A 13,284-nucleotide genomic window follows, 5' to 3' on the forward strand; every position below is an offset into this window, starting at 1 on the left:
CACAAAAACCTCTCTTCATGTAGAAAATTAGCACAGCAGAGTGAGGAAGGAACCTTTCTCCCTGCTATGCTTGTCTTTTCTAGTAGGGAGTTTGAAAAATGGCAATGCCCACCTGCTGCCTCTAGATGGTACAGCCCATAACAATGGGTCAGGACTCTACCACCTCCTACACAGAGCAGGCCAATGAACAACCTTTGAGAAAAAATGAAGAGGGGGGATCCTGTATGAGACCAGATTTATCTAGATATCAAAATTCAGCTGAGCAACATCCCTGGATAAGAAAGAAAAAGTGCTGTGAAGTTCATTACCGACCATCCGTGGACTATCATCACCAAAGGAAGAGAGGCATTGAAACGGCATTTTTCAAGAGTATCAAACTGGTTAAATTCAATCAGGCAGCCTTCTTCAATGGTATTTGAGTAGAGCAGGAACTTTGTTTCGGAGCGGGAATGACTGGTCCTTCGGATCGGCTGCAGTTGTGGCCCTGCAAAGAGATGTTTCAGAAATTTATGGTTTTTTTCCCCCCATAAAGTTCACACACCACTTGATTGTAAACAAAAAATGAAAAACTCAAATTGGTTTACAAAAAAGATAAAACAATAAACAAGGTGAAGAAAAAAACAATGCAAGACTTTCAAAAAGTATGATACATTGGGCAAAATATATTGGTCATAATATTCAGTTAGAAGATGGGGAAAATTATGGAAGGATGGAATAAACTTTACAGCATGCAGTTTACTTAAAGAGAATGTAATGAAAATGATGTATAGATGGTATATAACGCCAGTGAAATTAGCAAAAATGTATAAAACAAATTTCTAACATTGATTTCTAACAAATTTCTAACAAATTTCTAACATTGATTATGTTAGAAATGTAAAGAAAAAGATGGTACTTTTATCAAATGTGGTGGTAAGGAAGTAAATGCATTCTGGGAAATGATATATAATGAACTAAATGATATATAATGAACTAAAAAAATGTTGAAATATACATTTGTAAAAAAAAAACCAGAAGCCTTCCTCTTAGGAATTGTAGGTGGAGAAATACACATGCAGGATAAGACATTATTTTTATATGCTATAACTGCAGCGAGAATATTATTAGCCCAACGATGGAAGCAGGAAGAGATACAATCGAAAGAAGAGTGGCAGATGACATTAATGGACTATGCCGAATTGGCAAAATTGACTGGGAAAATTCGGAACCAGCAGGACCAGAGTTTTTTGAAAGACTAGAATAAATTTATGTTGTACCTGAAAGACAACTGTAAACAACTGACATTGCTAATAGGATTAGAAGAAGTTTTGTAGGCTTAAATTATCATTTATTACTAAAAGTAATTTACAAATTGTTTATTTAAGATTATGATTTAATAGTAATATTAATAAGAATAAAATGCATACTAGAGATTAAGCTGGAAAACCATTAGTCGAGGATGAGGGAAGTTCCAGACTTATATAGCCAAATGTTTGCTTATTCTATTTACAAAATTGATGTTATGATGGAAAATATTTGGAAAAACCAATAAAAATTATTATAAAAAAAGACAGTAAACTAAAAACAGATCAAAACTTGCATCAATTTTCTAAATATCTGGGTAGGCTTGTCTAAACAATTCCCCCCCCCCCCCCGCAGATGCTGAAAATGGTACAGTGAAGGTACCTGGTATCAATAGGCAGGGAGTTCCAAAGTGCAGGTGCTGTCACACTAAAAGATGGAGTTCTGACAAATGTGGAATGGGTTTTATGTGGCACCTGTAACAGTGCCGGTTCTGCTGACTGAAGCAATCAGGTGGGTGTCAATGGGGTCAGGTGATCTCGTAGTCACCCATCTGATGAGTTTTGGTTGGTGGGTCTGGTGCAGGCATCCCCAAACTTCGGCCCTCCAGATGTTTTGGACTACAATTCCCATCTTCCCCGACCACTGGTCCTGTTAGCTAGGGATCATGGGAGTTGTAGGCCAAAACATCTGGAGGGCCGCAGTTTGGGGATGCCTGGTCTGGTGCTTTCTTCTTTCTTTCCATGAAAGGCCCCAGGGTCTATGGAACAGGGTGGAAGGAGATCCTGCAAACCTATCAAGTTGTTATTTTTGAAAGGAGATGGCTGCCTGTTTCACAGGTCTTGTTCCAACGTTCTAGAGAGCATTTTGGTTGCCAACTTCATTCTAATAAGGCTCCTGTGTTCTTATAAACACACTTTTCCTCAACAAGGTGACAAAGAGAATGGGGGAACTGGCTGACACTGCGAAAGGACTCCTGGTGGCCAGGAAATAAGGCTGGTGCAGTGAAGTTCACCAAGAGAGAACTTTGTTGCTTATGCTTTATCTCTCATTCAGTGGGTCAAAAAGTAAAAAACAAAACAAAACTTGGGGCAGTGACAGATGATGAGACCCCCTTTAGTTGCCTTCATTGGCCATGCATGTACATTATGAATGCCTTCTACTAAGCATGTTGCTGCATCATCTGTGAAGGACAAGAAACCATCTCTGATGACGCTAACCATTTTCTTTCCATTTGGCAGTTTTGCCACAATTCAAATATGGGGGAGAAATTTAATTTTGTGTGCATTTTAATGTGAACCCCCACCCCCTGCCATACAACCAAATGGTCCTCTGCCAAGTGGCAGCTACCCTGCAGAATTTGCCGTGCAATTGTCCAACCAAAGAATGCATAAAAGTATACATGTATTTGGGAACATAAAAAGGCATTGACTTCAGGGAATTTGTTTCTAGAAATATTTATGGTAGGCAAAATTGCATATAGAATGTGTCTATTTGCATAAATGTACCCCAAAATGCTGACTTTAAAAAATAAATTGGAAGCTGATACAAAAATGTGGTGAACTGAAGATTGGAAACCCAAATCCATAGTGTCATCGATCTCTAGTCTCGGAACCAGATTCAAACGTCTACTCATTTGCTGGAGCTTGAACTGGTTTTCCTGAACTGTTTACCGGTACTTCCTCTGTTCATCCCTGTTAATTTCTACCCCATTAATGTGACTTGCATCCTGATATAACTTTAACAAGACTTTATCTGCCACTGAGCACCACAACACTAACTAATCACATTAAGCAAAAAGGCAAGCTGTGAGCTGTAAATGTCAGAACAAAGCCATTCTTTTCATCACTTTAATTAAAAGAGAAATTCTTAGCTAGGATTACACTTATTAATGTTAAGTATCACTTATTCAAGGAGAAACACTTTCACCCAGCAGCCTCTTGCTGGTGCAGGCTCTCCATACCCACAGAGAACCAGCCCCACACCTGCAAAAGCTCCCTTTCCCTCTCTCAGCTCCGTATGTGCAAAGCTCACATTGTCAGAGGAAGGAGACTTCTCCTCACACAAGAGTTCCATGTGTCCATCAGAGCACAGGCGAAGAGCAGGCCTTTCATCATCCTACTCTTTTCTTTTAGGGCTGAGCACAGGAGACTCCAGATTCTGAAGAAGGAACCTGTAAAGCAGGGCTGGGGAAGTTGAGGGGTGGACTGACATGAATGGACTCCAGCTCCCACCTTTCCTTACTGCTGGCCATGCAGACTGGGGCTGACTGGAGTCCAGCAATGTCTGGAAGGTCCCCACAAAGATTGGGCCATGGCTAATTCAGCTGCTAGAGTTTTGGAGTTCCCTCTCTGATTTCTACAGAAGATGCTGGTAGTCATCACGAGGCTTTGTTTTCCTTCCATTGTCCTGCTTTCTCCCTCTGCACTGTGATGTTACAGCAAGGTAAAGGTAAAGGGACCCCTGACCATTAGGTCCAGTCGTGACCGACTCTGGGGTTGCGCGCTCATCTCGCATTATTGGCTGAGGGAGCCGGCGTATAGCTTCCAGGTCATGTGGCCAGCATGACAAAGCTGCTTCTGGCAAACCAGAGCAGCACATGGAAACGCCGTGTACCTTCCCGCTGTAGCGGTTCCTATTTATCTGCTTACATTTTGATGTGCTTTCGAACTGCTAGGTTGGCAGGAGCTGGGACCAAGCAACGGGAGCTCACCCCGTCACAGGGATTCAAACCGCTGACCTTCTGATCAGCAAGCCCTAGGCTCGGTGGTTTAACCACAGCGCCACCTGGGTCCCTGTTACAGCAAGGTAATCTTGTGCAAATGCCAACTTAACAAAATATGATGAAAAAGACCTCAATTCAGCATCAGCTCTGCATTGCAGACTTAAAGAAATGAGCAATGTACCACCAGGAATGTGTCTTTTGAAATGGGGAGGGGGTAGAGCCAGAAAGATGCTGCTTCTCTCCCCACTGCCAGCCTGCAAGAAAATATTGGAATACTCCTGGCATAGAAAAGCGATTAAAGTGTCAGTAAGAATTGATGCTTTTGAATTATGGTGCTGGAGGAGACTCTTGAGAGTCCCATGGACTGCAAGAAGATCAAACCTATCCATTCTGAAGGAAATCAGCCCTGAGTGCTCACTGGAAGGACAGATCCTGAAGCTGAGGCTCCAATACTTTGGCCACCTCCTGAGAAGAGAAGACTCCCTGGAAAAGACCCTGATGTTGGGAAAGATTGAGGGCGCAAGGAGAAGGGGACGACAGAGGATGAGATGGTTGGACAGTGTTCTCGAAGCTACCAATGTGAGTCTGACCAAACTGCAGGAGGCAGTGGAAGAGAGGAGTGCCTGGCGTGCTCTGGTCCATGGGGTCACAAAGAGTCGGGCATGACTAAACGACTAAACAACAACAACCTTGCAGCCAAGCTTGGGCCTGCATCTCAAAGTTGAGCTTTGGCACATGGACCAGTTGAGCTGCCAGCCTGGTGTCACACTGAGCCAGACAGAGCCAATACAGCCAGACAAGAGGTTTCAGAACCATTTTTTAAATTTTAATAATTGTTTTAATAGTGGGTGATTTTTATTGGCTTTATGGATTTTCTTTTCTTTCTAAAACAAACTGCTTTGGAGAAAAACAGAGTAAAGCACTAGAAAGGTTTAAAAACAAATGATCCCAGATCATTGTCGTGGAAGAATGGAATGGACTCTGGGCTGGGCCTCGGTGGTTGGTGGAGTGGGAATGGGGCTGCAGAGGTACACAAAGCAGCCCACAGAAATGGGCTGTGATTTGTCTGAGAGGAAGCCAGGCAGGGTGTGGCTGGGAAAGACTCACTCCAGTTTTGTGATGTGTCCATTGGCCCATATCTATCCCCTGAAGAGGCGAGAGCACAAGCCTCTTCCACAAGAGGAACATTGGACATGGGCTTCTTATCCCAGGCCAAGCCACTGGTTCCTCTAGGTCAGGACTCTCTATGACTGACTGGCAGTGGTTCTCTAGGGAGTCGTTCTTAGCCTTCTCTGGAAATGGCCCATCAGGGATTGAACCTGGGACCTGCTTGCAAAGCAGCTGCTCTGTCATGGATCTGTGGACCCTTCCCAATGCACACTCTTCTTAGACAATGGATGGTGCTGTCTCGCACACCATAATTCTATACGTATGCCAGTTTCCTTCCAAAGAATTCAAGGCAACCCCCCTAGCAGCTCTGGTGATGCCTCCATCATCCACCCCTAGACAGCAGCCTGGTCATTAGAAGAAACTGCAACCAAGAATTTATACATGAATTTGCTTATCTCCTTCTCCCACCTAATCCGTTTCCTTTTTGTGTCATGTCTCTTTAAACTGTAAGTCTGAGGGCAGGGACTGTCTTGCTTATAGAGCCCTTCCAGAGCTTTTCTGGGGGTGGGGGGGCAAAGAGATCCGATAAATACACTTAAAACAATGGCTTACTGAAATATACTCGGAGTCGAGAGTGAATTTCATGCTCTTTATTCAGCTCATATTCATCAAGGAGAAGAAGAGAAGACGAATGGCTCTTTTCCCAAAACCATCTGCTTATATACATTATTTACACAATGGGCCTTGCGTGATTGGCTACTTCAGGGCTACACCTGTGGGCCAATTATATTGTGGATTGACTTCTGCCTGCAGCCTGATTGGCTGCTCCTACAGGCCAATCAGGTAGCAGATTCACTTCTGCCAGCCGCCTGATTGGCTGCTCCAGCAGGCCAATCAGGTTGCGGATTCACTTCCACCTGGAGTTGGATTGGGTAGCTCCCGCTGATTCTGAATCCTATTGTTCTAGGATTCAGCTCAGTACATAACACCCCTCCCCTCTAAGTTCCAGTCCTGCCCGGGAAGTTGCATTCGTAGTCCCCAAGGTCTGCTGGCCGCCTCCGTGTGCGTTGTGGCCTGGGGTGTTCCTTGGTCAGGGATTCTGGTTCTGGTTCTGGCTCGTGTTCCGAGGCTGCTGGCTGTGCCGGGGCTGTCTGGTCTGGCGCCACTGAACCACTAGGTTGTGACTCTGGTTCCGGTGTCCTTCCAGCCTCGGGGCGCCCCTCTGTGCCTACTGCTTCTGCTTCCCCTGCCCACCCCTCTCGCTCTACAGGCCTCACTGCCCTGCTGTCCCCTTGGGACCCCTCTGTCCCGCTCTCCTCCCGGGTTCCTCCTGGGAATCGTCGCCGTAGCTGGTCGCAGTGGCGGCGCCAACATTGCCCCCCTTCCGTTAGTACCTCGTACGACACGGGACCGGTCACCTTGGTGACTGTGGCGGGTACCCATGCTGGGCCTGCCCCAAAATTCTTTGCATACACTGGGTCCTGGGCCACAAATGTCCGGGGGTTCCTGCCTTTCCCCACCACTACCTCATCCTGAGCTCTGTCGGGGTGAAGTCGGTCCAGTCTAGTTGCAAGGCGCCGGCCCATGAGTAGTTCAGCTGGGCTCCGGCCCGTCGTTGTGCTTGGGGTGCTGTGCTGTGCTAGAAGAAATGCGGCAAGGCGGTATTCCCAGTCCCCTTGTGTTATGCGGCGGAGGCTGTCCTTGGTGGTCCGCACCATGCGCTCCGCTTGGCCATTGGTGGCAGGGTGGAATGGTGCTGAGCGGATGTGGCGGATGGCGTTCTGCGCTGTGAAGGTCTGGAACTCCTCTGACGTGAATGCGGTTCCATTGTCCGAGACGAGGGTGTCAGGGAGCCCGTGGGTTGCAAACAGCTTACGTAGTACCCGGATGGCTGCCGCCGTAGAAGTGGACGGTACCAGTGCGACCTCCAGCCATTTGGTGTAGGAATCCACCACTATGAAGAATGTTTTTCCCTGGAAGGGGCCAGCGAAGTCCACGTGCAAGCGTGACCATGGATGTCGGGCGGACTCCCAGGGCTGGACTGGGGCCCTTGGGGGATCCGGGCGGGATTCTTGGCAGGTCTGGCAGTGTTGGACCCAGGCCTCTATCTCTCTGTCAATCCCCGGCCACCACACATAACTCCTGGCGAGGGCCTTCATCCTCACTACCCCTGGGTGTGTCTCGTGTAGGGCTGTGAGGACCCTTTTGCGGAGGGGCTGGGGAACAACAACCCTGCTTCCCCATAACAGGCACCCCTTGTGGGCCGACAGTTCATGTTTGCGGTTTGTGTAGCCAGCGAATTCTGGCCCGGGGCTGCTGCTGGGCCATCCTCGCCACACCCAGTCCAGGACCCGGGAGATGACCCTATCTTTTGTGGAATGGTGCGCAACTTCTTGTGCCTGAATGGGTCGGTCGGGAAGCAGCTCCAGGGTCATAACCTCTTGCGCAGGCGCTGGGTCGGGGCCTGTTTCTGGTAGTGGTAGCCTGCTGAGTGCGTCTGCGTGGCCCATCGCCTTCCCAGGGCGGTGGATTAGTGCATACTGGTAGCCGGCAAGGAAAATTGACCACCTGAGGACACGTGGAGACAACACTTGGGGGGTCTGCTTCTCGGGGGCAAACAGGCCAAGCAACGGCTTGTGGTCAGTCACTATGGTAAAGGGCCGCCCGTACAAGAAATCATGGAATTTTTTTACGCCCTTCACGATTGCCAGACCCTCCTTGTCAATCTGTGAGTAGTTTCGTTCGGCTGCAGCAAGCGTCTGGGAGAAGTATGCCACCGGCACCTCTCTTCCATCCGGGAGTTGGTGTCCCAGGACAGCGCCGATGCCATAGGGAGAGGCGTCGCATGCCAGCACCACTGGCAGCCTCTCGTCGAAGTGTGCCAAGACCGAGTTCGAGACGAGCAAGTCCTTGACTGCCTGGAATGCGGCCCTTTGTCGCTGGCCCCACACCCAAGGGGCCCTTTTATCTAGGAGTCTGTGTAGGGGCTCCGCTACCGCTGCCTTATGGGGAAGGAAGGCATGGTAAAAGTTCAATAGTCCCAAGAATGACTGAAGTTCGGGCTTGCTCTTGGGCGCTGGGGCCTCACAAATGGCCCGTACCTTGTCACCGGTTGGATGGACCCCTTCTGCGTCCACCTTAAATCCCAGAAAGTCCACCTGCGGCACTCCCAGTAAACACTTTTCCCGCTTCACCTTGAGGCCCGCCGTCTGGAAACGGTGCAGGACGGAGCGGAGGCGGTCCTCAAATTCCTCTGGTGTGGGCCCGGCGATCAGTACATCATCGAAGAAGGGGGTGACGCCAGGAATCCCTTTAAGGAGAGAGTCCATTAGATTCTGGAATATGCCTGGTGCCACGCTAACGCCAAATTGCAGCCGCTTTACTCTGAATGCCCCTCTGTGCGTCACAATCGTCTGAGCCTCTGCTGTGGCTTCGTCCACAGGCAACTGTTGATATGCTTGGGCCAAGTCCAGTTTGCCAAAGATTTTTGACCCAGCCAGGGTGGCGAGGACATGGCTGACCACTGGCACTGGGTATGCATGGGCCGTGAGAGCCTTGTTTATGGTGCATTTGTAGTCTGCACAGATGCGGACCGAACCGTTAGGCTTTTTTTTTTTTAATTTTTTTTTAATTTATCACCTCTGTAAAAGTCATGTTTTATTCTGTATTTGAACGCAATGAACACCTTTCCTCTACCCCCCCCCACCGCAATTAAAACACAACCCTCCATGTACAGATCAGAAGGCAAGTGCCAAAACTACTACGAATCGAGAAAGGAGACTGTCGTGGAGTTTCACAAGTGATCCATCGCCCTAGAGAAACAAGGAGGAAGGTCAGCAAGTCAGCCTGTCCCCTTTCCGAGAGCGGCCACTTTTTTTTAAAAAAAATTTTTTTTTTGAAAAGCTTTATTAGTTTCAAAAATGTACAAACAATTAAAAAAGAAAATAATGTACATCAACAATATGTTGTCGTGTATTTGTTCTTTTCCCCTCCCCACCCCTCCCCCCTCCCCCCCCCTCCCTGGCCCTCCTCCCTCATGACTTCCCAACCTGTACCGGGCTCCTCCCTGAAAAACCATATAAAATATTACACACTACCAATCATGTTACACGGAATTATCAATAACATATAAATATAAACCTTTTACAATTTACAGTTATGCTTATACCTATGATAGAACCCTTTAAAGGTCTGAGATCAGGTTTGGGTTCTCCACTTTATCTTTTATATAATTGGTAAATGGTTTCCATATTTTTATAATTGCCTCTGTGTCCGTTCCCTTGAGTTCTTCATATCTTATCGCTAGTCTACAATATTGTAATACCTTGATTTGCCAGTCCTCTCTGCTGGGAATTGCCGAGGTTTTCCAATTTTTTGCAATTAGAAGCCTAGCGGCTGCTACTGCATAACTTATTATGCACCTATCCTCAGATTTAACATCTTCCGGTAGCATTCCCAAGAGGAACATTTCCGGATTTTTCTTGATGGGATATTTCAGTATTTTTTTTAATTCTTTGTATAACATTTCCCAAAATCCCTTAATTATGTTGCAATTCCACCATATATGAATATATGAGCCAATTTCCTTTTTACACCTCCAGCATAGATTACTGACCCCCGGATAAATTTTTGATAGTTTTAATGGCGTCAGGTGCCATCTGTTTAGCATTTTTAGAATATTTTCTTTCAAATCATAATTTGGTGTAAAGTTTAAGTCGCGTTTCCAGAGATTTTCCCATTTTTGTATTGGGATTGGTTTTCCCAAGTCTTGGCCCCACTTTATCATGTAATCTTTAGTCATCTCCTTTTCTGTCTTCCATTGTAACATAATTTGGTACAAATTTTTAATATATTTATCTTGGTTGACCAATAGAATCTCTTCCAATTTAGATGTTTTAGGTTCGAATCCTATTTTTTTATCTAATTGTAATCTTTGATTTATTTGAAAATATTGTAACCATGAGGTCAAATAATTTTTTATTTCCGAATAATCTTTCAACTTCAATACTCCTTCTCTTTCTTCCAAAATTTCTTTATAAGTGGGCCAGGTATTTTCCATATTTGTTCTTCTGACTGCGACTATTTCTAATGGTGAGACCCACCAAGGGGTCTTAGGTTCGAAATATCTTTTGTACTTTTGCCATACTGAGAATAGGGATTTTCTAATTAAATTAAACATAAAGATATTCCTGTTACTTATCTTATCTTTCATTAAATAAAAATGCCATCCAAATGGTAGCCCTTGGCCTTCCAGGTCCAGGAGGTCCGGATTCTTAAGCTCTATCCATTCTTTAATCCAAGTGATGGCTGCAGCGTCGTGATAGGTTTCAAGATCTGGTAGGCCGAAGCCTCCCCTGTTTCTATGATCAATCATTATTGTATAGTTAACCCTCGGCCTTTTCCCATTCCAAATAAATCTTACCAAATCTTTTCTCCATTCTCTGAAAATTTTTTCTCTTCCTAAGATTGGGAGGTTTTGAAAAAGGAAGTTCATTTTTGGAATCACACACATTTTTATCAATGAAATTCGCCCCATAATTGATAATTTAAGTTTACTCCATATTTCAAAATTTTTCTTTATCTTTTTCCAAATTTCTTTATAATTTTCTTGCACCAGGTCTATCCCTTTGATCGTTGTATGAATGCCTAGATATTTTAACCGTTTGTCAATTTTTAGGCCTGTTTTTTCACGGAGCTCCTGCATCTCTTTGTTTTCCAAATTTTTCACCAACATCTTGGTTTTCTCATAATTTATTTTCAAGCCTGCTAGTTTGCCATATTCTTTAATTTTTTCTAAAGCTGCGGGAATGCTTTGAATAGGGTCTTCTGTAGTTATTATAATGTCATCTGCGAAAGCCTTTACTTTAAACTTTTTTTTCCCAATTACTATTCCTCTAATATTTTCTTCCTCTCTTATATTTTTTAATAAAATTTCCAATGTTAATATGAAGAGAATAGGCGACAGAGGGCAACCTTGTCTGGTGCCTCTCTCTATATTTATTTTTTTAGTTGATCTTCCGTTTATTAAGATAGTGGCTTCCTGCTTCTTATATATAGCTTTTATTGCACTTTCTAAATGTTCTCCCATTTTTAATTTTTCAATTGTTTTTATCATAAACCTCCAGGAGACTCTATCAAATGCCTTCTCCGCATCAATGGCCAGGAGGGCTGCACCTTTATCTCTCCTGTTCTCGAGGCATTCCAGGATATTCACTATACTTCTAATATTATCTTTAGCAAATCTTCCTTTTACAAAACCGGCCTGATCTTTGTGTATTAGGTCTTCCAATATAGTATTCAGTCTATTAGCGATGATTTTGGTAAAGATTTTATAATCACTATTTAATAGTGAGATTGGTCTATACTTGTCTGGCAAATCTGCCTCTGTTTTTGATTTTGGTATTAGTATAATTTGAGCTTCTCCCCAGGTTTTGGGGGTAATTCCTTTTGTCAATATATTATTCGTTAGGTCCTTGAATGGGGCTAACAAAATTTCTTGGAAGGTTTTATAATATTCTATTGGGAAACCGTCCGGTCCCGGAGCTTTACCTTTTTTCATAGATTTTATTGACTCTCCTATTTCGAGGGGTGTTATTTCTCTATTCAAAGATCTTATTTTTTCCAATGGGATTTGCGGCAACTGATATTTTTTGAAGAACTCATCTATTTCTTGATCACTTATCTCTTCTTTTTTATATAGTGTTTCAAAAAATTTCTGAAATATTTTCATGATCTCTTCTGATTTATCAAAAAATTTATCGCCTGATTTGATCCTATTTATTATTCTTTCATTTCTCCTTTTTTTTATTTGCCAGGTCAATAATTTATTCGGCTTGTTTGCCCATTCAAAATTCCTGTATTTCCATATTTGTAATTGTCTTTCTAACTCCTGATCAATTATTCTTTCAAATTCTGATCTTAAAATTTTCAGTTCTAATTCTATCTGCTTATCAAATTTGGTATATAATATTTTTTCCTTTCTCTTAATTTCTTGCAAGAGATTTTCTTTTTTTGACCTCTCTGATTTCCTCAATATTGCGTTCTGCTGGATAAAATACCCTCGCATAAACGCCTTCCCCGCATCCCAAACTGTAGCTAAGTCCACCTCACCGTTATTATTCAATTCTAAGAATTCTTTAAATTTCTTATTTGCTTCTTTTATTATTTTTGGATCTTTTAACATAAATACATTTAACCTCCAATTAACTTCTTTTTTTCCTTCTTTTAGGATCATGGTTACTGGGTTGTGATCTGATATAATTTTGGGATCGATTTCTGCCTTTTGTACTCTTAATGCTAATTCTTTAGATATCCATATCATATCGATTCTACTAGCTGTCTGATGGCGTGCTGATATATGGGTAAATTCTTTTTTTATGGGATTCTTATATCTCCAAGCGTCCAATAGGTTATAATTTCTTGTCAATTCCATAAATTTTTTTGGTAATTTTTTAACTCTTTTCCTATCTTTGTTCCCGTTCTTATCAAATTCTGGATCAATAATCCCGTTCATATCTCCCATTATTATATATTTGCCATCAATCTGATTCATTAGCTGAGCTTCCAATTTTTCCAGGAAAGCTATCTTGCTCCCATTAGGGGCGTATAGGCCCACCCAAACCCATTTCTCGCCTTCGATTGTTGTTTTCACTATCACTATTCTCCCTTCCTCATCTGCCCATAAAAATTCTGGATTCCATTTTTCTTTGATATAAAGCACCACCCCTCTTTTTTTTCTTTCATCTGCCGCGACGAATTCCTTCCCCAATTTCTCATTTTTTAATACCCTTACATGTTTTTTGTTTATATGTGTTTCTTGAATACATATTACATCAAAGTTTTGCTTTTTTAGTAGATGTCCCATCCTGTTCCGTTTCTTTTTATTATTCAAACCATTTAAATTCCATGATAAAATTTTTAGATTCATATTTACTTTATTGAAATTTCCTGTAAAATTTATTTCTAAAAGGAAAAAGGAAAAGGAAAAGGGGAAAAGAAAAAAAACTAAACTAAAAAGAAAAAGAAAAGAAAGGGGGGGGAAAGGAGGCGGAGAATCAATAAGAAAAGGAATAGGGGGTGGGAAAGAAGGGGAGGGAAGGGAAGGGAAGGAAAAAAAGAAACAAAAAAAAACAGGGGGGAGAAAAAAAGAAAAGGGGAAAAAAAAGGAA

General features: G+C 43.4%; 1 protein-coding gene across 1 annotated transcript in view; it reads right to left on the reverse strand.

The window, feature by feature from the left end:
* The window catches only part of LIPC (lipase C, hepatic type), a 66,426-nt gene that overhangs the window by 21,429 nt on the left and 31,713 nt on the right, over positions 1 to 13,284 (reverse strand). The window contains exon 2 of the mRNA XM_035132173.2: positions 309 to 484. Within this exon, the coding sequence (XP_034988064.2) occupies positions 309 to 484 (176 nt within the window). The remainder of the gene's footprint in view (positions 1 to 308; positions 485 to 13,284) is intronic.

Source organism: Zootoca vivipara, chromosome 14 (genome assembly GCF_963506605.1).
Source record: "Zootoca vivipara chromosome 14, rZooViv1.1, whole genome shotgun sequence".
Taxonomy (NCBI): Eukaryota; Metazoa; Chordata; class Lepidosauria; order Squamata; family Lacertidae; genus Zootoca; species Zootoca vivipara.